Source organism: Arvicanthis niloticus, chromosome 1, assembly GCF_011762505.2.
Source record: "Arvicanthis niloticus isolate mArvNil1 chromosome 1, mArvNil1.pat.X, whole genome shotgun sequence".
NCBI classification, from domain to species: Eukaryota; Metazoa; Chordata; class Mammalia; order Rodentia; family Muridae; genus Arvicanthis; species Arvicanthis niloticus.
Genome location: NC_047658.1, coordinates 155,065,634 through 155,090,348, shown reverse-complemented (window position 1 = coordinate 155,090,348; position 24,715 = coordinate 155,065,634). Strand labels below are relative to the sequence as shown.

The 24,715-nt window shown below is 40.1% G+C and overlaps 1 protein-coding gene across 1 annotated transcript in view; it reads right to left on the bottom strand.

The window, feature by feature from the left end:
• Sorcs3 (sortilin related VPS10 domain containing receptor 3) overlaps window positions 1-24,715 on the bottom strand; it is a 588,549-nt gene that overhangs the window by 88,699 nt on the left and 475,135 nt on the right. Inside the window, exons 9-13 of the mRNA XM_076924035.1 lie at window positions 19,795-19,974; window positions 10,120-10,266; window positions 8,533-8,635; window positions 3,946-4,022; window positions 1,012-1,103 (exon numbers count right to left, since the gene is read on the bottom strand). Of these exons, the coding sequence (XP_076780150.1) occupies window positions 1,012-1,103; window positions 3,946-4,022; window positions 8,533-8,635; window positions 10,120-10,266; window positions 19,795-19,974 (599 nt within the window). The remainder of the gene's footprint in view (window positions 1-1,011; window positions 1,104-3,945; window positions 4,023-8,532; window positions 8,636-10,119; window positions 10,267-19,794; window positions 19,975-24,715) is intronic.

Genomic DNA, 24,715 nt, shown 5'->3' with positions numbered 1-24,715 from the left:
TTTTCTCAATTCTTGACTATTTCTCTTTCATCTACTCTACAGACTGGTTTCACCAAGGCTCTTCTTACTGGAGTTCCTGTTTTCCCCTCATTGCCCAGACTCTCTTACAGTATTAAGCCTACACAATAGCTCTAACTACTCCCAAGTTCCTTATAGCTACAAATCTAGAGTATCAGCCCAGTTACTCCCTTAACCATTCGATGCATATACATGGCACTCGAATGTTATCTATGATGGGACAGCCATAGAATCACAAACTTTTTTTAGAACTGAACTCGGGATCTGTTACATGAACCCAAATATTTCTTCAGAGCAATTTCCATTTCTCATATTTTGTATTCCAAATCAAAGCTACCTGGGCTTGTTGCTCCTTTTCTTCTTTTCTGCATTATCTGACCACCCATTCCTATTACTATTAGTTCTTTTAAGAAAAAGTCCGACTGCAGCTCTGAACAGACCACTCCAGACCACGCAGTTCCAAGGGGGAGGAGGTTTATTCAGGGGATAGGGCAAAGGTGAGGAGAGGAAGGTGGAAGGGATAAGAGAAAAGAGAAGTAGAGGCAGGCCATGACCACGCGGAGAGAGAGGAAGGTGGGGGAGGGGACAGAGAGGCAAGAGGGTAAGAGAGAGAGTAAGAGAGTAAGAGAATAAGAGAGAGAGAGAGGAGGGGCCAAGCAGCCCCTTTTATAGTGGATCAGCCTACCTGGCGGTTGCCAGGTAACTGTGGGGAGGAGCATACCTGGCTGTTGCCAGGTAACTGGGGAGGTGGAGTTTAGACAGAATACTAACAATTAGCTGACCTCATTCATTGCATGTCCTCATCTGAATTATCTGGCATACTATTGCTACTGATAAGGTAGACGGTGTAAGGATATTAAGATAAAGACAAGTAAGGAACAAAACTGGTGGGCTGGTGAAAAATGGAAGAGAATGTAAAACCATTCAGAATAATTTGTTCCAACCTTCTACATCAAAGAGCTGATCATTAATAGGGTAGAGAGCCATCCTTACCACAAATGCCTGACTGGCAGAGGTGTGTGTTTCATGGCCACCAGAGCACCACCCCAGTCTAGGAACCAGACATTGTACTCTTCATCAAAGATCTGAAACAACAACAACAATCATAGCAATGGTTTACATTGGCAGTGCTTAACAGTTTGCAGTCTTTCACATGCATTGTTTCACTGAGATTCTGAGCCTTCCAGTGATCCTATCAGATAGTCTGGCAAGTATTATCTGCATTTGATAGATGAGAAACTAGCCTTACAGAGAACAAATGCTCTACTCATCCCACTCAAATGGCATTTCCAGGACATTTCCCACTAGGCATGTGAACCAATATACTACAAGGTGAGGTGATATAGTGCATGCTCAACTAGGCAACCATCCCCCCCCCAAAAAAAAAGATCATGACTTCAAAAAAATTGTCCTATATTTACTTCTTTATAAATTACTTCTATGATCTGTGTTCCTCTGCCTCTATGCCCTTTTTATGTTTATTTGTCTAGGACTCAAAAGAGAATTTCTCCAAACTCTAGAGAAATTGAACATTTAGGCCTTGTCAATACTTCCTAAATTCTTCTACAAGTTGAAAAAAAAAAACAAATTTGGTGCCTGTGAACAACTTTTACAAGTATGCCTTAAAATACAATTTTTCCAGGGTCTTAAGACAATTCAGTACCTGAGCTATTCATCCATATCTTACTAATTTATCCATTAACTGGTCCACTGATAATGTTCCATATCCCCACCTTTTTATAGATGGTTGTTAAGTACCAACAAAATACAAGAGTTTCAAAAAAGATGTGTTCAGATCTAACTACATATACCAAGGCTTATGCTTTGTATGGTGGTAGCTTGCAGCAGGGACAGTATTTATTTAACAAATAAATTCAACTTCAGAGTTCATAGAGGAAAGCAGACATTGTGAATTCTTGTGCTGGCCCATGTGGCCTAAATGCATTGCTTAGGATGGTGACTTGGGAGAAGAGGACTAGAAGAGTGTAAACAGAAGTAAGCAGGTAGGGGCTGGAGAGATGACTCAGTGGTTAAAAAGCTCCTACTGTTTGTTCTTCAGAGGTCCTGAGTTCAATTCCCAGCAACCACATGATGACTCACAAGCATCTGTAATGGTATCAGATGCCCTCTTCTGGTGTGTCTGAAGACAGCAACAGTGTACTCGCATATATAAAATAAATAAATAAATAAATAAATAAATAAATAAATAATAAATAGTTGGCAGATGGGAAGGGGGAATAAGTAATAATAACATGATGTCCTGCACATATGAACACTACAAAGAAGTAAGCTTCTCAGTCCTGAAATTCTTCCTTTCCATTCTTTACATTTATCTTTTCAGTTAAGACAATAATGCCTTACTAATGGCTAGTCTTAACAGGCAATGAACTTAAGGCTGCAATTCACATATGACAGAAAGGCAATGTCTACAGTGCTAGTCAGAAGATGGCTCTGTAACCAGCAATGTGGTGGGGATGCAGGACTGAAGCCAGGGAGGAGGAGAAAGTGGTCCTCACACTTTTATCTTAATATTGTCATCCTGGCCACTGAAAAGTCTTTCTATGCCAGGCACTGATGTGAAAAGCAGAAGCTCTGGTAGTTTGGGAAAGAGGACAAGCAAGCCAAGATGGCAATAGCACAGGAAAGGAATACAGCTGTGGCTACCTGACCAGGTGAGGTATTTCCTTAGGTTCTTAAACAATGATGATTCTTTACATTGGATGAGTTTGTTTTTCAAATCCTGGCCTCTTTTGGCCTTTGCAATATGTTATCTTATGTTTTGAAGGTTGACACCTGTTCATATGCCTGCTCCCTGGTCACTTGATTACAGACTTTGGAGCAGGATCCGACACAGTCTTCGTTGTATACTGTGTCTCACTTGAAATAGCTGCTGCATCTATTAACTGCTTGGCAATACTTTTATGGTGGTGGTAGTGGCAATGTTGGCAGGGAGGGGGACAATGAGACTGCTGGTCATCCAAATTGCTGGTCATCCAAATTGGAGCATGACCAGCAAGACACCTAATGGTGACTTCATCTGCCTCAAGATACCTAGTGCCTTTCCTTTCTTTTCCTCATCTAAAAATTTTATTTTTAAGATTTAGTAATATATCACCTTAATTATTAAGTGTTTCCCAGTTTCCCCAATAGAACTAACTCTTCATTCCCCTTCCCATGATCATAAGACCACTAAAATAATAGAATCACCCTGAACTATATTTAGCTTTATATGAAATTGTTTCCTCCATTTAAATTTGAACTCCTTAAAGGAAGGAATGTCAAATCTTAAGGCTTTTGCCTGATATCTTGCTGTCATTAAATATGTCTGTGTTGACTAATATAGTAGTCACATGTGACTCCCTACATATATTAAATACACAATGGCTGTGTAAGGCACTGCTATCATCAATCCAGGGTCTACTGTTTGTAACACTAAATTGATTTTTCTTGTAGATATATATGTATTACACTGTCTTATAGTGAGCCTATATCACTCTTAAATTATCACTGACTTCCATGGCTTTTCTGGCTTCAACATTCCAATCCTTTCACTTTAAAGATAAAGAAGCCAATCAAGGAAGTTGATGAGAGCTGCTTGCCAAGATTCCTTGGCACACTAAGGACAGAAACAGCTTCATCAGTGTATTCTCAGGAACCAGAACATTTAGCATCCAGAGGTTGTTATATACATATCCCTGAAGGGACTATATAACCAGCCAGCACAAGTCAAGGTTTTCCTCTTCCCAGCCCAGCTCTCCTCTCACTCACTGTGACCCCTCTAAATTGCCAGTTAAATCCAGTAAACTGGATAGCTAGTCAAAGATCTTTCAACTACAGAGTCATAAGGAGTCCAAGAATCTGCAGGACGGGGAGATGTTGGCAGACTTCACTCTAACCATCCCCCTTCTTCCTGAATCTTCCACTCACCTGTCTCCATGTGTTGCCCCCATCAGAGGAGATGAACACACCAATATCCGTATAGGAGAGTTCTGAGCCAATATTGCCTGAAACATAAAGATCTTTTGAAATTGTCAGGAAGTCTATGTTTTAAGTGTGCTCAGGGTTAGAGGAGGCGCATCAGAGTAAAGGTTCCCCGAAGGATGCTTACAGTTAATTCTTGAACACTTTTTCTAGAAGTCCCCTAAAAATAAAAACCCAGCAGGAACAACAACAACAACAAAACTTCATTATGAGAAAAGCAAGTGAACAGTGTGACGCAAACTCATCTTTAGATGGTAGGACTCGGGGACTAGATATTGAAAAACTTGAGAATTATTTACTCTGACTACCCAGACTGTTTCAAACTGCTAGTGAGTGGTGTGCAATGAAGCTGGACAAGTGCCATGTCTGCTTCTACCTTTGGGGCAGCCAGACCCAGTGCACACTGGACTGGACTGGAGGAAGAGAAGCTTAGCTCGGATAGGTGAGTGCAGACAGGATCTTAGTCAGTGTGAGTGTACTGGTAAACAACACAAACTGGGGTAATAGCTTCAGAGAACTGCTTCAGTTAATTAGAGGGAACAAAGGCCATTTAAACCTTTTGAGGGTAAGTAGGGGCTATTGCAGTGAGTATGAATCACTGGCCTGGGCCAGGGTGCATGGGGGAAGGGGGTGATGCCTCATTTTCATGAGGAGGAATTCCAGGCACAGGCACCACTGGACATGACCTTATAAGGCCTATAGCCAGGGCAAACATCCTTTCCCCTTACAAGATAAAGAAAAAGGTACCCTAAACATGTAAGAGTTTATCATATTGGTTGGTATTTTTTTTTCATTAAACATAGTAGAAAGGGAATGTTAGCTCCCACACATCTGTAACCTAAATAAGAGCACAATAAAAATGCAATAATGAAAATGTTAATTGAGCTCCTGACATTTAATACTTCAAAATGAGAAATTAAAGCCAGGCTATGGAGCTTGTCAAGCTCCCATCAGCATCAAGGAGCACACAGCTAGCCAACTTGTTTTGACACTCTGGCTTCCAAAAATAACCCAGGTGCTTAGGGCTCAGGAAGTAGGTGTAAAAGGAGACAGGAGAAGCACTGAGAGCCAGTGCATAGATGGAAATCTGTTTAGAAATTCATCTCTTTAGGCACAGGTATAAGAAAGAAGAGCCAAGACGTGAAAAGAAAAGAGGTGGAAAAGGTTCCACTGCTGGTACTGGGAGTACTGTGCTAAAAAGAATATGGTAGCCATATGTGCTGTCAAGAGAATAGGGTACAGTAATCCATTAGCTATTTTAATAATGTCTACAGAGGAAAAACAGGAGGGAGGGAAAGAAGAAGGGATAGAGGCAGGGAGATTAAGAGAGAGCTATGTATTTGCCATCCCTAGCATGATCCCTCAGAGTCTATTCTATTGCTTCTTAACCTCATTAGACATTGGTTCTGGTATTTTCAACCTCTCTTTAAAGGCCTCTCCACATGGATTTGGCAGTTCTATGATGGTAAAAAGCCCACTTCATAATCTCTGTTTTCAGAAGTGTCTCCCATCATCAGAAGAGCATCCTGAGAAATGCATAGCTAATTATAGGGACCAGAAACTAGGTTCTGGATTGAATAACAGACTAGATATTTCCGGTACGCTTTTATGCTTGGCTGTGTTCAGTGTTTAAGTGTCTCCATTGGCAATTCTAGCAGCAAGAGCTTGGGTGATGCTGTCAGAGAAGGGAGATCTGACTAAAGGGCGTCACAAGACAAGTGGAAGGAGGCTCAGGCAGAGTAGTTGCTGAGCATACGGGAAGGTACTACAGCTGTAGCTGTCTGAAGGGTATCTAGGAATCAGGAAAGAGGCATGAGACAGAAAAACAGGGATCTTTCTTACCAACAACTTAGTTTGTAAACAAACAAGATTCTACTGACATTTGAGGTAGCTTTACTAAACTCTCTTTCGTCTGTTTCCTATCATTACAATCATTCTCTGCTCCTTCAACGATTGTGAAATAAAGAGAAAGAATTCTGGAGCACTCTGAGTTAGAAATGCTTATCTATATGATGGTAAAACGACCTATACAGACAGGGATCCCAAGGGCTCAGTAGAAAAACAACAATAAAAAAAAACCATACCATATATAGCCAACTGTATGGAGAAATGGGGCAATATGAGGTGTGGGTACTCAGAGTTTATAGGAAGCAGTACAGGGATGGGTTAGACATGGAGGTGGCCCAGTTGTGGATAATGTTTGATGGTTACAGAATTAACCACTTTTCTGCAGTAAGAAGGATACTGGGCTTGGCCATGATGTTGCCTCCCATTTGCCTTCTGTCTCAGATTGAGTGAATTGAAGAGAGCTATTATCTCATCTACTGCTGTGAGCTATGGAGCTGCAAGTTCTTCCCCAGTAGTAGGACTCAATGCTCGGGATATTGGGAATCCTGATGCTTCTGCTAAAAGTAACCATTAGACTCTCCAGATAAGTCCTCAAGGAGAGGTGGGAAGAAAACTGCACACTCATCCATCCATAGCTTCCTTGAGACCAGTTCTCAAGACAATGTGAGAAGAGAGAGTAAATAGGGAGGGTGGGAGACAGAGCCTTGAGCTCTTCAGGCAGAAAGAAAGGATAGGAGCATGAATGTAAGGTGGGTATTTAAAGAACACTCCTCTCCCTCTTACACAGCAGTGAAAGCCAGAAAAGTAATGAAAGCTGGGCATACAGAAGCCAGCAGGTTAGCTCAAGATCTTGTTATCTATGTCTTAGCTCTTCAACTGCTTCATGGCTGGCAAGAAGCCTCCAAAGTTTATGGGCAAGGGAAAGAAATTAGTAAATTTGGGTATATGTGACTAAATATTCAAAAACAAATATTTAATGTCTGAATGCCTGCTAACTCATTAAAGACATGACATTAGACTAATTTATGAGTGTATGTGGTCAGTACTATATCACCTACTCTGAATACTTTGTCCATTCTTACGGACATGGTCTTCTCTCTATTCATAAGGAAGGTAACAATTTCTGTCTTACAAATGGGAATATGAAGCTTAGAACTACACTAAACTCACCATTCTAGTAAGTGTCAGAGCTCTGCTTAGAGAACAGGATGACAGGGCTCCCTAATTTCATTGCATGTAAAATGTAAGCATATAATTAATTACGGGTCCCATTGAAGGAGAAAAACAAACTACCTTCTTCTCATGCAAAAACAGCTTTGACATCAAGAATACAGTGTGATGGTAGGTATCTCTTGCAGAGTAGCCAACAGATCCTGAACATTTGAAAGCATTTGAAATGCATTCCTTCATTTAATGCTAAATTTAGCTATGTTGGCTCTATTATCCCCTCTTTGCCAAAAAAACACAAAAGTTCAGAGTGGTTGAGTTGAGTAATGCCCGGTTATCATCAGAAGCATTCAAATGTCTACTTTTATCAGTGACCACTATTGACAAGTTTAACTTCTGTTCCAGGCTTGGGTCTCCTGTAGACTTTGATGAGGCAGATAGACTAACAGCCCCTGACCCTGAAGAACTAACTCATGGACTTCAGGTGTAGGTACCACTCTCTAAGCAAGAGACTGCACTCATCTTACTCTCTGGTGCTTCTGAGAACAGTGATGTTAGTCATGCTGGATCCTGTCCACACTGAGTGAGCGTAAGTGAAGCCTGGGAAGACAGCAGGCTCTACTAGCCTCCGAGTTTATTAACGTGCTTGGTGACTGTTAGTGATTGAAAGTTGATTAAATTGGAGCTTTGGAGATGGAATTCAAGTCTACAAGAACAGGGGATCCAGAAATAAGAGTGTTGGATGTTGGAAGAGAAGTGTATATCCTCAGAAAGTCACTGTGAAATCATGCACTTTCTTTGGAGGAGGGGTGTGCTCCCTGACACCAGAGATGTAAATGCTAAGATTAGAAACCTGTCTGACTTTATGCCAACAATGTATTCCTAAAAAGGTGTATGCAAATCAGATGCATGCTAATCCAGGCACATTCCCCAGAGACTTCCATTTCATCTGAGAGCTGTTGTATCTTCACTTTTGATTGATGATCAGTGGACAGTGGCTCCAACGTTGCAACCTGAAGTTTTTCTGCCCCTTTCCCCAGGCTCTCTGCCAAGTGCTTAATCATGTGTAAACAAACCTTTACATGCGCTAGAGACCTCCTGATTAAAAATAGCTTTGGGGTGAAACCTTCTGTAAAGTATCTTCTGTGTAAAGAAAAAAGTGCCCTACCTGATATTTGGAGAGCTGGGAAGTTTGTACTGCATGTTTTCTCAAATTGAGAATTCCCTGTTACAATCTCTCTGGTCAGTCAGTTGACTTTGACAGGAATGCTGACCTTTCACTAGATGCAGAGGACCCCTCTGGGACTTTGGGGCAGGATGAATTAACCTAGAAGCTAAGATTGTCCAAAGCACTTTGCATCTCAGTTTCTTAAGATGGGCTTTTAGGACTGAACAATCTTGCTCACTTTCTGGGGAGTTTCCATCTAATACTCAAATAAATCCATGACCCACAAGTATGCCACAAACCTTATCACAGAAGCGGTTGGTGAAAAAAGAAGTCCAGAGAACATTTCTTACCTGTGGCAACCACAAGTCCAGGGGCTGTGTCCTTGCTGGAGATTCTTCCAGAGGAATATGGGTTTTCAGAAAGCTGCAGATGCAGGTGTAGGGAACAGAAAGGCTAAAAGGAAGAAGAAAATATTTTAATTCCAGGAAACTCAAGCCATACCCTTGTCTGACAGAATAAGAGGTGGAGCTTGCAGATGGGCATGATCTAGGGACAGCAGCAGTGTGGAAGCTGCCTGATGGACCCAGCACTTTACATTAGAAGTTGTCCCAAGTATCACTGATAGATCTTTCCTCCCTTTTTCCTCACCCAGTATCAAATGCCTTCTTTCCTCTTCTGCAGTCAATCCAGCCTTCAAGGACTAGTTCATGGTTAGCTTTAAGAAGCCTTGTAGCCCTTACCTTCACAGAGGATGACAAGTGTCTTCCAGATGCAATTAGGTACTATTAAAGTAGGGATCACCAGGGGAGTGAAATGGTAAAACTATATGACCTATATAGTCCATGTTATCAATAAGTTTCTTGTTCCATAGTCTATGTCTGTGTTTATGTGTTTTGAGCCTGCTTATAATTTTACTTAAAAGATTTTAAGCCATTATCCGAAATTCACCAAACCCTGGACTCTTTTCCATTTACTTTCCTATACTCATTATAGGAAAGGTATTTGGTAATATATAGAGATAAACCTATAAAATAAAAATAATTATGATGAAGACAAATTGAGAGAAAGAGAAAATTAGATGAAGACTAAGATGAAGTACCATCAACGTTCAACATCGACAAAAGAGAATAAATTAGCCAGTGATTCCATGAGCTTCCCCAGTGAGTGGGCAGCTATTTGTGTGGCATTCCTAATGTTCAAACTAAATAAAATGTACAATTGGACTAAAACTTACAAAATGGTAGTGGCCCTGTCTGATGTATATATGATTATATCTCTAGATTTTCACATGGTGTCTAGAAGTCACTTGGCTCATAAATCTCTTTGAACATATGGACAAAGACAACTTTGTCTCAGGATGAAACTCAGCCACATGTCTGAGATGTTAGAATGGGTATCCGCTGCAAGCATTCACTAACAGGGACCTGATGGTTATATTATTGTTAATTATCTTTAAGTCGAGTCACCTTGAAGCAGAAATGTCATCTTACACATCATGTTCCCTGCAATCTCTGCCTCAACATTCTCTTAGCACTGACCTTCAAAGGCTAATAGGTTAACTGACAATTTAGTGTAGAAAATCCTGCCTGACCCTGCTAGGTTTCCTTGCTTACTCTGACATCTATTTAGCACTGAACAATCTATCAGTTAACATAAAAGTTAGCCCTACTGAGTCCTGTCTATTACTTTTTTTAACAAGCACATGCTCATTGTCCACTTCTTTATGTTACCAACAGCTGTAGGACATTGTCCCTTATAAATGAAAACCTATATTATTGGTCTTTCGTTCAATCTGTGTAGTGGTCTTAGTTTGCAGCCTGTGCTCCTATTATTGCTCAGAACTGGATAAATTCCAAATGAAGGAAGAGAGCCCTTGATACAGCATCCCCAGGGGAGCTACCTGGCCTGTGAACTCTACATGGGGCTAGATAACTTACCAGTAAACAGTGCACTGGGCTTCCTCTCAGGTCCACATCTGGAGCTTGCAGTAGACGCCAGTCCCTGCCTTTGTTGTAGGTGATGTATGTCTTCACCTGGTCATCCACCTTCTTGTTTGCCAGGAATATGCCCTTGATACCTGCTACCTAGGAAAAAGGTGAGAGATGGAGAACCACGTTGGGCCAAGATGGTAGCCTTGGAGACACCCTGAAAGAATCACTGGCATCTTACATCGTGTATAGAAGGCAAGAAAAGGTGTAATGAATGTCATATTTCCCAAGGTTTACCTTTGTATCCTATACCAAATCCCTACGTAACCCCTCTCATTTTACACATCAAATTTTTCCCCATTTTGCTTGTCTTTGTTCTTTGTTCCATAGAATATTATCTTAAGTTAACTATTAACAGTTGCTGTTATAATGACCAAAGGCTTTACCCCTTCCAGAGACAGGTGGGTTAGCACAAGGCATTCTATTAGACAGGTTTTGAAGTTAAAAAAAGAAAACTCTTTATCACATCTCACTAATATTCTTAGAAATAAGGTATACATTATGCAGCAGATGTTCCAATATAGAGAGCTGATATCAGTGCATTCCTCTACCTCACTGTACAATTTTACATAATTTACATATCAGCTTTAGGTGACTTTAAAATCAGTGGTTATTCTCGTTTTTCCTAGTTGGCTGACATAGGTGCTGTGAAATAAAGCCCAGTGCTCTTGCCAGAGTTCCTAATGTATTAGGATTTTCATGCTCTTGATATTTTGGAGGAATAAAGAACAGCACTGCAAAACAAGTAGCTAGATTGATTTATCAATTAAATGCATCCTAGGCTAAGTGCAAATTCCACTTGAACTTTTACTCTACATCCTGGAAAGGAGAACAGATTCTTAGGATGACAATCTCCTGTAACAGAAAGTGATTTGTATAATTGCCAGCATATGCCAAGGCCAAAACATAAAAAATATTTTGTGTGTACCTGTGTGTATAATAAATAAAAAAGTGTGTGTGCGTGTGCATGCGTGTGCATGTGTGCGTGTGTGCGTGTGTGCGTGTGTGCGTGTGTGCGTGTGTGTGTGTGTGTGTGTGTGTGTGTGTATTAAAAACAAGGTAGAGTACGTGGGGGTTTGTATGTATTCTTGTGTGCTACATGTATGCACCCAAGTAGAAATTTGACACACACCCACACACCCACACACCCACACACCCACACCCACACACACCCACACACCCACACACCCACACACCCACACACCCACACCCACACACCCACACACCCACACACCCACACACCCACACACCCACACACCCACACACCCACATACCCACACACCCACACAGTTGAATAGCAGGTTTGCTGGATGTGTTTGATTGTCAACTGGACTGGATTTAGAGTCTTCATAGAACGATACCTCTGAGTATACATTTGAGGGTATAAAAATATTTAAATGAGGAGGGAAGTTTTATGCTGAATGTAGAGTGGTATGATTCTATGGACTAGAGACTAACAGAATAAAAAGGAGAAGGCTAGCTACCTCTGCTTCCAGACTGTGGACACAACACCAGTAGCCACCTCACCCTTCTGCTGTGATGGCTTTCCCATCATGAAGCACTGTCTTTCAAGTTGTATGCCAATATAAATAAGCTCCCTGCCTCAATTTCCACTTGCCAGGTGTTTGTTACAGCAACAAGAAAAGTAACTAACACACTGGACAATACTGATATGTGTTGAAGTTCTAAGTTTCCTTATCCTACATTCTTCAAGAATCCTGGTTCATTGAAATTCACCATAGCTCTGAAGGAACACCAGTGGGAGGAAAGAAGAAATTACACCAAGGGAGGATTTTTTTTCCTTCTCTTCTTCTAAATGACATCCCTTAGTTGATGAACTAATGGTTTTTTATAGTTTATTTTTGTAGTAACCTGACTGGCCTTGGAAGAGAATGCCAACCCAAATAAGACAAACAAAAATACCTCAGACAAAGGGACAGAGAATGTCAGGAAGAGAATAGAACTATCGAGAAGGGACAGCACCAGAGGAATTTGACAATGAGCTAGTGATAGATAGAAGGGGTGATTAGACTGTTACCTTGAGCTGAAGGTAGAGGCAGAGAAGCTGTGTAAAGATGATGCACTCAGTGTGCATGAGCCATGGGTCCCTAACTGTACCCATCCTTTCTCATCAGCTTCCAGTCAGTGTATTTCGGGAAGACTCGGGTCTTACACACTCCCAAGCAGCCTGGGTACTTTTTAAGGTTAATTTCATTTATTTGTTTGTACATGTGTGAGGGAGTGTGTGTAGAATGTGTACATAAGCCAGAAAAAGGGCACCAGATCACTTGAAGCCAGAACTGTAGGCATTTTCTTAGAGCCTGTCTTGTTATGTGATATTGGAATTTGAGCCATCATCATTAATACTGCAAACATTTCTCCAGCCCCCAACGTTACTCTTTAAAATTCACTGCAAAGCCAGGCAGTGGTGGTGCATGCCTTTAGTCCCAGTACTCAGGGAGAGAGAGAGTCAGTTGAATCTCTGAGTTCAAGGCCAGCCTGGTCTACATAATTAGTTCCAGGACAGTCAGGGCTACACAGAGAAACCATGTTTTGAAAAAGAAAAAGAAAAAAAAAAAGAGAAAGAGAGAAAGGGGAGAAGGAGGGAGGGAGGAAAGGGGGAGAAAAGGAAAAGGAAAGAAAAACTTTCACTGTTTGGTTGCAATACAGGTTAAGAAATATATTTATTCCAGATCCCAATATTCATGTCCAAATCTATGTGTTTGGAGACATACATGTAGACACTTTTCTGACAGCACACCTCAGCCACATGAAGTGTAACAGAAGTAAAACATGAGATATGTGGTTTTGGTCTTCATCAGAGGAGGAGACACTCAACATTCTATTAACTCTAAATATTCTTTATCACATTGTTGAGTGAAAGCATTAGTGTGCCTGTTGCTATTGTTCCTGAAAGTCAAAAGCATGTGATGTTGCCCGTGGGTACAAGTGCCTGTTGTAGTGTGGCTTTATTCTTTGTGTATAACATGATCACCATCTTAGAGTAAAGGTATCCATGGCAACTAATTGAGACCAACACAACAATAAGTAGGTGAATTGTAATGTTAACAACAAACTACTGACAAATCCTGGAAGGAGGAGGAAGGAGACAGACTGACAAGACTTTGATCTGATATCTTAGCCATTATCCCCTTCTGCTTTCCCATATGCACAAGTGATCTTAGAAGACACTACAGTACTTAGGAAGTATAAGGTTAAATAAAAGGTTGACTCCATGATGCTCTTTGCATGAAGCCATCACTTATGATGGAGTAGAGCTTTCTGGTGATACAGCTGTTTGAGGGATCATTCATGTTTCTGGAGGCAAACTTTCACCAATGTTATAAATGCACAGGTTCTCCAAGTTGGACTTTGATGGACTCTTAGTTTTTATGCCCTAACTGGGGTGAAAAAACAATTGCTTTCATCACCCCAGGAAAAGATAATGCAATAGTATCAGTCTGACAATTCCCTCTGGGAATCAGATTGAAGTGCAGAGGGACATGACTGCAGGACCCTTGGCAGATCATGGTGTCCAGGTGGCATGGTCATCTGTTAACCATGTCTCTGGGACCTCAGCAAAAGAAAACTAGGGATCTGCTGAGAGAAAGCAATTAGTCTGATCTGCCGTGGGCTGTCCCTAGCATCAGAGCTACAGGAAGGGTCTGACCAAGGTTATTGCAGGGGGAAAGTCCCTGTGGAGTTTATGAGCAGCCATCCATCTGGACTAAGAATGGTCACTGAAGGTTATAAAAGCAGATAGAATGGAGTGCAGGCACTAGAGACAAGTAAGGCAAGGAAATAACAAATAATAGACAGAGAATTGGGACATGGGGGATCACTCAAAGAGTTACAGTTTGTGTGTAGAGAATTCAGCAGTCACTAGAGAAGTGAGAAATGAACCGTGCATGATAGAGCACCCAGACTGTAATCAGAATGATTACGTGCATATGAGCACACGGGTATGTACACACATGTGTATACACACACACACAGACACACACACACCTGGTAATACCAAGTATTGAGGAAGTGTGAACAATGACAATACTTATACCCTTAAGATGAACTGCCTCCTTAAAATCACATTGATGGCTTAATAAACATATATTTATATTTAATTCAGCAATCCTACCTTTAAGGGAAAGGTAATGTTCCTGTAAGTATTTACAGATTTTCGAGTCACAGTCATACAAAACTGAAAGCAACCTGTTCTCCAACTAATGAAGAACAACCACACATACTCACAGAATGGAATGCTACTCAGCAATAAAAATAAACACGCGCTGATGCAATTCACACCGCATGCTCTGCACCAGATGACTCTCAGATGCATTTTTCTAGGGCAGAGAAGGCTAGACTCCAAAGCTTACATCTTATATTATTCCACTAAGAGTCACTCTACAAATGCCAAAACTGGAGCCTAGGAAAAGCCAAGTGGATGTTTCTCAGTAGTAAAGGTTGATACAAGAGTTGAGTATATGCCGAAGAACATTAAAGTGAGGACTCCGGGGAATGGATTCCTTTGACATCTTGAGTGTAAACTTAGTTATACAACTCCATGCACCTATCAAAATCCACAGAACCATATACCAAAGAGTGTATGTCTTATTGCATATTAATTATGACTCTTATAAAAACTGCAAAAAGCACAAAGGTTAGAAGGAAAAGCTTGACGTCTTAGCCATACTTACATGCCTGCTTTCAGATGTAGCATCACAGTATCCAAGTTGTGTGATGTAAGCCAAGCCATTCAATTTATGTAACCCTGTAATTTAATAGTGAGCTCGGGAAACAATGCTCACCAGAGAGAGAAATAACCAATAGTGTATCTGTGATTTAGGTCTGTGAAATTCACCATAGGGTCCACTGGCCACATATGTTATGTAGGTATGAAGTTAGCCAGTGAAAGTAAGAGACTGCTTTTATTTTATTTAGTTTTTATCAACATTAATTTGAGTTGACACTCAATTTGGTTACTGGACAAGTTTATTTATAGGTATGTGACTCTCTTTTACCTATAATAAACTTTATGAAATATAACTATAGATCAACTAGTTCAGGTAAAAATTTACTGCATGATTTGAGGTAAGTTGGATATAAAATATAATATGGAGGTTTCATACAGTATAAAAAATATAAAATAATTCATGAGCATTTTTCTCTTTCCATGTATGAAACACAAATAATTTGTATATTTTTGCTAAGGTTGAATGTATTACTATTATTGACTTCATCTGTTTATTTTTTACTTTTAAAACTTTTGTTAAAATAATTTTGAAGTCTATATGTGTCTTATGGGGTTTCACTATATAGCCCTGGCTAGCCTGGTGTTCTCTGTATAGATCAGGCTTCCCTTGAATTCACAAGCACTGGGATTGAAAGCATAACCACAATGCCAGGCACCAAGTTATGTGTTTATTGTAGTTTGCAGTGTTGGTCTAAGGCTTTGCTGCTAATATGATGTTATTGCAGAGAGTTATAAGTTGAATATTTAATATTAGGTGAAATCATCAAAGAATATTTATCATAACAAGAATCCTTAGCTCAACTGTGGGTTCTGGAATGGATATTTGTGGAGTATTTTAAGAATATGAAAATAGAACCTACAAGAAGGTGCTGTATGAAAAAATGTCAGAATATAAGTAAAGACACTCAAAGTACTACAATCAACTAGTTTGCTGTCAACACCAGTCTTGTTTAAAAGGAATATGCCATTGGCACCTTAAAGAAGAGGCCAGTAATCACTTGACCATTGAACACTGTTTCCTCTTCTATACAATTATGTCAATGGATAAATTTTACTTTGAAGTTGGAGTTAGAGAATAAATAAACAAATGAACTTACATACCTGGGAATTACTGCACTAGAAAAGTTCTTAAAATTGTATCAGCTTTTTCTGGTTAGAGGGAGTTCAGTGAAGTTGGTCTACTGCTTTTTCCGAGAAACCTTGGTGCTAAGGCTTATTAGGGACATCCCTCCAGTTATTTCTCTCATTGTCTTCTCTTCATTGTCAAGCAGCATAAGAGACGCATGGGGAAGATGGGATACTTCACCAGCAGCTTTAGATGGTTAAAATGGACCCAAGCAACCCAATATCTGTAGTTTCCTAAAAGAATCTTTCTTCTGTCAGAGAAGGGAAGTAACTGTGATGCCTTATTACTTTATAAAGTCACAAATTAACTTAGGTGAACACAGGTGTAAGTATTTGCTGGTGATGCAAGCATGAGAAAAAAACGCAAACCCATTGTGAATGCCCACCTCTGTACTGAGTTTGTGTCAATCTATACCAGCAGCATACTATCTATACCCCACTACTCCACAACATCACACAACCTTCTATGAAGACGGATCTCCCCTTATTGGATGGACTCAAGCTCTCTAAACCCTTTCTCCAGCAGTTCAGGGCCGAATCCAAGTAACCTTTAAGTTACTACAAATGTCTCAAGTTAGAATTCAACTTCCTCCTGTGTGGTCCTACAACTTAGCAGAATGATACCCCTAAAGCAAGGTGGACTCTGGTCTCTACCTTAGGAGTACTACATAGACCTGTCCAGAAGATTGTCATTATGCGCCAGACCTTATATCACCAGGCAAAATGCATTTGCTTAAAGTAGATGTATTTGGCTGAATTATACAAGAAATTTACTGCTTTTCCCAGCTGCATTACTCAAGGGCACTTGAAGTCCAAAAGAATTATATTCTCTTTGCTGACTGTCCATATGGTTCCCATTCTCATTCACTTTCCATGTGAATCTTTTCTAAGAATCTCCAGTGAAGAAGGTTAAATCCTAATGACCCCTAGAGACCAATTAAATTGAGCTTTATCTCCAAACCACAGAATGTATCTCCAGGTGCAAAACAGCATCATCCATTAAAAATCTTCAATGTGGTCATGGTCTAGATAATGTCAGGCTCCAATTTATTCACTTATTATTAAATGCCTTCTGGAATCTGAAATCTAATCAATTATCCAGTTTTCACCCATGTTCCTGACAAGAATTATTCTGTACAATTAGGATGGTTGGCACACTTTATCAAAAATTTAACCTGTCTGTCTATCCCTTGGTTCATTCTATTCTTAATATTTGGGATGGCTTACACTTTTCTAGTACTTCCTTTCGAGGTTGTCAGTGGGAATGATAAGAAATCATGCTACTCTGAGAAAAAGAACTGGGCATATACAGCTGGTCATGATCTCCCTTGGTTTGGGATCCAGCTGAATAATTCATATATGCTTCTTGTACCTCATTGCTGTTCATAATTACACTTCTAGGGAGAAATGTTTGAGTCACTACTTATTCCTAATTGATAAGTTAAAACATAATCTCAAAAATAAACAGATAAAAGGTTATGACCTCCATTTATTTTATTTCTCTCTGCTTCAGTTAGAGTCTAGTCTAGTGCAGGTAAACAGGTAAATTGTTTTCTAACTCATTCAAACTCCAACAGACTCAGTACAAGCTCCCAGAGGGTTTTGTCAAAACTTTGAACGCAGAGTATGATCATAATCAACGGTGGCAAAATCGAGTGTAAAGCAGGCTCACCGAGCTTTCGTTGGAGATATTGCCTTAAGCAGTATGGTATTCTTCTCAATAAAACCAGTGACACCATTCACTTTTCCCCAGTGACATTGAAAATACAAGACCAACTTCAGTAGTGAGAAAAAACTACATGGATCTGGGTGTATTCTTCAGACTGATTCATACCCTGCTACAGATCAGCATCTCAAGGTTCTAAATCACCAAGGAGATGCAGGCTCCCTGAATGAAAAGCACAATGGTAAACTTACCCATCATGTCAAGAACAACAATGAAAAACAGTGATTTCTTCCTTCTTCCTTTTATTTTTGTCTGTCTGTCTGTCTGTCTGTCTGTCTATCTGGGTTTCTCTATGTACCCTATCCTGCACTTGAACACACAACACTCTTGCCTCAGCTCTCTGAGTGTTGAGATTAGAGACAGATGCCACGGTTCCCATATGGGGCTTCTATATTTTGCTATGAGGTCATCTGCAGCAATGTTTATACTCTTCGATTTGGGTGAGAGCACAGGGGCATAAACAGTCATCATTAGAGTCTTCTGAAACTTGGGGATACTTCTCCAAACTATACCCAAGCCTGTAGATTTTTGTTAATAATGAAAACATTATATTTCTGTCTCTTCATTAGGTTAAAGGTAAATAATGTAAGGTTATCAAAGTTACCTCTACCCCTTAGACTTTGCTGTCAGTCTTTACAAATCTAGGAAGAAATCTGAACATTTCCTCAAATAAGTCTTTGTTGTTAGAGAGAACTGTTTTAGACTTGTACAAGATAAAGACAGTGGGTATCCCAGCATGCTTGAGGTCAGGTAACATAAGCTCCCAGCCCTGGCTAGGTTGCTGCTGACAGAGGGTGGCTACGAGGAGAGGGTGATTCAGTTTAGTTTAAGAATGTAATATGTGATAAGTTAACCATACTCCAGTAGATAATCCCATACTTGTGCAGTAATGGGCAGCACTAACTGGATTCAGTGGAATATTAAAAGAGGAAATAAACAATTGAGATATGAAGTTGGGACTGGGGTGTGAGAGTAGAGACATTGCAGTAACTAGGTGGTGAATAAGTAGACAACTCAGATACGAGTGACAGATCCCAGAACTTGGACAAACACTACCCAGAGGAGGCCACAGGACCACGTACTGAACCTTCTGTTCTGCTTTTATTCCAAAAGTCACATTTACTTTGAAAAGAGGCAAATCTATCAGCACAAAGCTCATCCAGGTAATGTGAGAGCCAGCCAGAGCCGAGCTCACTCGTCACACCTATGTGAGTTTGACCACCAACCACTGTTTCATTTGGCACATGAGGCACATAAAGCAAATAAGGCCCACTGTGCAAAATACAGCCTGTCACATCCCTAGGATAATCCAATCACTTCACCAGTTCTCTTTCTAGTGCTGCCAAAGGTCATACACTGACTTTAAAGACATAAGGAAGCAACACATCTCTAAGGGGTTGTAATTTTTCTCTGATTGCAGTGTGCACTCATGTGGATTCCTAGGGAAAGTGTCCTTTTAACTGCTATATTATATATGTATGTGTCTCATATCAAGGCAAGTTTTTCATTATACCATGTTGTGGCATTTCCTCTCTTAGAATTTTTTTTTAACTTTTCCTTCTTTTCCTCTAAATTATGTTTATAAGCATCATTTAAAAAATAAATTTCTGCATGTACACAGCATTCTTTTTTTTTTTTTTTTTTTTTTTTTTTTTTTTTTTTTTTTTTTTAGAAAAGTACATAGCAAGAAGTATAAAGTTTTGAAAGCCTCCTTAAGACATCACGTGTGCCGTGTGCCTTGAGTTCTGGCATGCTTGTACATGTGCAAACACTGATCTTACTGAGACAGTGGATCCCTTACGTACACCATACCACTCAGCTCACAGTAATGTTACCAGACAAGCACTTGTACCTTTATTTCTCTAGCACTGGGATACAAAGAGGTTACATCCCTTGCCTCAAAATTCAATTGCCAAGTGAAACAGCTGGGGTCAAACCCAGGATTATAGTACTTGTGCTTATAAAGTCAAAACACATCAGAAAGGAAAGGTCAATCCAGGGAGGGATAATTTTGGCTACATACCTCATATAATTCAATAATGATGTTTCCCAGTAGACCTCGGCTGCTCTTAATGTTCTCCATAGCCAGGGTAAAGTAGATCCCACGTGTGTCTGAGATGTAGAGGTTGTAGGTGTCGTTCTGGTTCCACTCTTGGACGGCTGCAAACACTTGGTTCTCATCTGTACTGATGATGTGCATGTCCTATAATGAGACAGATGGCCTGTGAGAAGGTGGAACGCCATACCTCTCTCCCCACTGGGACCTCAGGTAATTCTCGTGACTTGTGAAATGGTTGAGGAAAATCTTGAGTTATAGGCGGTGTTAAGCAGTTCTGTGTTGGACCCCGGCTATAAATCCCGAGCATCATGAGTTCCGTTCCTTGCTAAGTGACAGCAAGATGGCTGTAAGGGGCTTTAGTGGGTATCATTTCCCATGGTTCCAAGGGATTCGGCCCTGCTCATTTTTTATGTTTATGTCTGAAATTTAGTGTTAGTGCTAACAGAGGCATCTAGCCATCTAGAAGGACACTCAGACATGTGGAGCAGCAGGCCCCATCCCATCTTTTGATCTTCACCTATGGTTTTAAATCTTGCAGTGCTTTCTTTAAGAATCATCAGTATCAAGTGGGTGGCAAGGAGGCAAGTAGGTCCGGCCATAGACCTCCAACCTCACGTAACGCACAGGCATGAGTCAACTAATTGTGAGTCCAGGAGTTCTGTGTGTTATGTAAGTGAAGCTAACAGAGAGCCTGCTGCAAATAAGATTTAAAAAATTATGCTTGGCCAGTAATCACACTCAACATGGAACTTGGTGCCCTGGGTCTTACTATAAGCACTGCTGCGGTGAGACAAGTGGCTGACAAATGTATCAGCTCCAGGAACTTCAATTTTCTCCCCAAGAAGTGAAAATCAAAGCAGCTAGTACTTGGGCACTATTCTGTCGTTCTATATTTTTTTAAATAAAAGTCAAATAATCCAGTGATAGAGATGGGATGATTATTACCATTTTTTGGAGCAAACTAAGGCACATAGCAGTCCATCAAACTGCTCCCAATTGCACAGATAGTAAATGATAGAACCAGACTGTGACTATCTGAGGGTATAGCTGACATAACGGTGAGCTTCATTTGAATAAGTGATTTTTAGATGGGTGATTTTTTTTCTTTTTTGTTGTTTTATTTATGCTTCTCTCATATATTATATCCCAACCTCAAGTTCCGCTCTTACTACTCCTCCCAGTTCCCCTGCTATCTCCCACATCCCAGATCCACTCCTCCTCTGTTTCCCTTCAGAAGAGAGCAGGTCTCCAAGAGCTATCAACCAGGCATGGCATAACAAGTTACAGTAAGACTATGCACAAACACTCACATTAGGGCAAGTTATCAATGATTTTACACTAGCAACCAGTACAGTAAAGACTGATTGCAAATGTCAGTTTGGCCTGTATAAAAACCCGAATCTCTAGGCTGCTAGGTGGATGTGGCACCCTTAGGATCTCCGCCCTGGATAAATCTATATTCTTATGATCTGCTCCTTATAAGCTAGCATTACATTCACGGTCCTTGCATTCATTTTAGTTTCTAATCCTGGTCGGTATTATTCCTAAAAATCCAATTGAAGGGTTCACAATTCAAAGCTAGTTTACAAAAACCATACCACATGCACTCTAATCACTGCATAAGAATGACACATTCAAGTCCATACCAAAGGAATATGCATTTTTCAGGAAGACATGTTGGCCATGGTTAAACATCTGTTTAAAGTGATGGCATTAAAATGCATAAATACAGTGTGCATGCCACGTAATAAGTCACAGATGAAAAGCCACACTTTTATCTGGCACTGGTAGCAGCAGCATCAGTATCCAGAGCTGATAGCAAATTACTAATCAGCCAGGTGCTACCTTTCCCAGAATCCATTTCAAGTAAAAAGAGCAACAGTGTCTTCAATGTCAGCACCGTAGCCAGTACCTCCCTCATTCTACTGAGGAAGAAGCCATATGATCTTGAAAACTGGAAGGTTAAAAAAGTAGGCAAACGAATTCTACAGTTCTAATTAGAGGTCATTTGTCAATAGTCCCTAGGTCACCTTGACTCAGGCTTAACTTACACATTGGTGCTTATATATCTTGTAGAATTACAGGTTACTGCTGAACTGCTTTAAAATAGAAAGACGTCTTACTCCTACAAACCATGGGATGAGATCCTGTTGAGTACATATGGAATGAAAGCCCAAGAACCCAGTAGGAGGGGAAAGAGCAGCTGCAGGAAACCCGAATTAAATTCACTTACCCTGATAAAAATGCAATAGAAGTGCTTGGGTTTTCCCAGATGTTTTGGTCATAAAAATGAATGAGCCAAGTTATTTTAGACTAAACTAATGTAAAGTAAGTAGGGAGAAAAAAACGTAGAATACCATGGAATGGCCAGGGTTAGAGGCAACCAGCTTTGCTGTGAGCATATATTAGGAAAATGCTATCCTGGGCTGTGCCAGCTAGTGAGCAAGTCCTCGGCCTTTAGCATAAAAAGCCAGAAGATCTCTCATGTATAAGATTCTATATTGCTTTCCCAAGACATACTTCATTAGTCAATCATTCAAATGACAGATGACATTACTGAGATTTAATCAAGAAACTAACTCTTTGGGCGCCATATTGCTAAGGATAAAACTTCAGTGTGATCAAAATGACTTACAGATCCTCATCAAATTCATCATTATTTTCTCATTGAAGAGATAAGGCTTTTGCTATGCTACAGAGTACAATGGTTAATACCAATAGTCAACTATAAAGCTATAATTACATGGGAGACAGACCTCTGCACATGCCAGTATAAATTATGTTGATTATGTTAATATTAGAAGATTCGGTCACAGTGTGTGGCATCATTCCCTGGGCTGGAATCTTGGGTTGTATAGGAAGGCAAAAGTAAGCTGAACACAAGCAATTACTACTCTCTGCTTCTTGACTCTATGTTCAATGTGACCAGCTGCTTCATTCTCCTGCTGTGACTTCCCCACCACAAGGAACTGTAATCAAATTATGAACCAAAACCAAAATGACCCCCTTTTCCATTAAGTTACTTCTATCAGGGTGTTATCACAGCAATAGAGACAGCAACTAAGATGTCCAAGCTAGCCTTGGGTTCCTGAACTCAAAGCATCTTCTGACTTCTGTCTCCTAAATAGCTAGGCTAGAGAGCCCTATAGTTTCCCACCTGAACCAGTCTTCTAGATGATCCTGCAGAATTACTTTGAAATGTTTTTCCAACCTTGTACAACTTTCCACTATAACAACATGACATTGTCACTTACAAAGTTCTCATTAAAAATCCCCACAATTGAATCACAATTGTAATAATATCTTAAGTAAGTTCGCAAAGTCTTAAATTGCTTTCAGCCATATCATAGCTACCTTAGGGTGCAAATAGCTGTGGGTCACAGGTAGCTCATGCTTGCATATTAGCTGTTTCTAAATATGTCATGTTAGACAGAAATCAACAAATAATAACCATAATATTAAAATGTTATAAAAAATATAGATTCAGTTAAAAATCAGCCCAATGGTGTTCTGGACTATCATGAATGTTTTCTTTAATAGAGCTACCTCAATTGAACTGCAAAGCAAGTATTACTTTCTTGCTTGCTGATCACATGTGGGAAAAGTGCTGGTGATAAAAGGAGAACACAGAGAAAGGGAAACGTAGTAAGAGTCCATTGAAAGGGAACCACGCTAGCACTGCAACAACTTGAAAAACCTCAGAATAAGCACATATGTTATTTGCAAAGCATTGATCAATAATACCTCCTACAATTTCAACAGCGATTTGAAAAACTGTACTTTTGAAAACATAGCAAAACAAAAATCAGGGTCTTTTGAAGTAAACATTAATGAAAAAACATCTTCCCTGTTCCTTTTTGTTCTTCATTTATTTTTGTTGGTTTGTTTTCTATTATCCTGGGCATCTTAAAAGTTTACATGAAACACCTAAATGATTAAGCATTTTCCACCTTCTGGGGAATCACACTGAAGGTAGGAAGAAGAATAAAAGATTAATAAAGCTATGCCAAAGAGGATGTCCCTAAGCAGATGTCTTGAGGGAAGACAGCACCTCTGTGGATCTTCTCAACCCTAACTGGGTGCTACCCTAAAGCAGTCGAGTGAGAAAGTGTGGATCTCTTTGGAACACAGGTTAAGGGCTCTGCACACCTCGCCAGGTAAGAGGTAAGAATAGAGAGGCTACACCACAAAGGATTTTGTGCACCACCTCTAATCTTTATTTGGCAGGAAGTATAAAGCATGTGAAGACCTGAACTAAGGAAGTAAGTTCTTAGTGCTGTCTCTGTAAAATGGATTGGTGGGATATTAGGAAATCTACTGGGGAGAACACCTCAACAGTGTCTGACTTAAAAAACTGCCCTCTTTATTTTTAGATATCATGCATTGCATTTATGATTAGTGATAATCACACATAATTATTTGTTTATTGCCTTTCTCTCTCATTGAACACTAACCTCCCAGGGAGCCAAAAGCTTTCTTTTTATTACTTTACCTCTAGTACTTTGCAAAATTTTTCCTGTAGTAAACCCACAGAACAAAAGTTTACAGAGTAAATAATAGGGTATAAAAGTAAGTAAAGAAGATGACAAAGCACAAGGAATACAGAGCAGATATGACCTCACATGTGAGCTTCTTAACCAAGGCGTGTGAGAGAATACACTCTGAGTAGGCAGTTCAGTAAAGGGCTTGGCAGTGGTGAGAGGTGGGTTGTGGCTGTTTATGCAGTCATCACCAATACAAACAAAAAAAATGGGTGAAATCACTCAGAGAACACACAGAGTGAAAGAAGAATTTAAGACTCGTCACTACTAAGAGATAGAAGAAAGGCATACAGAAAGGGGAAGAATGTTAGTATGGGCTTGGGGGAGGGGCATGACACCAACTA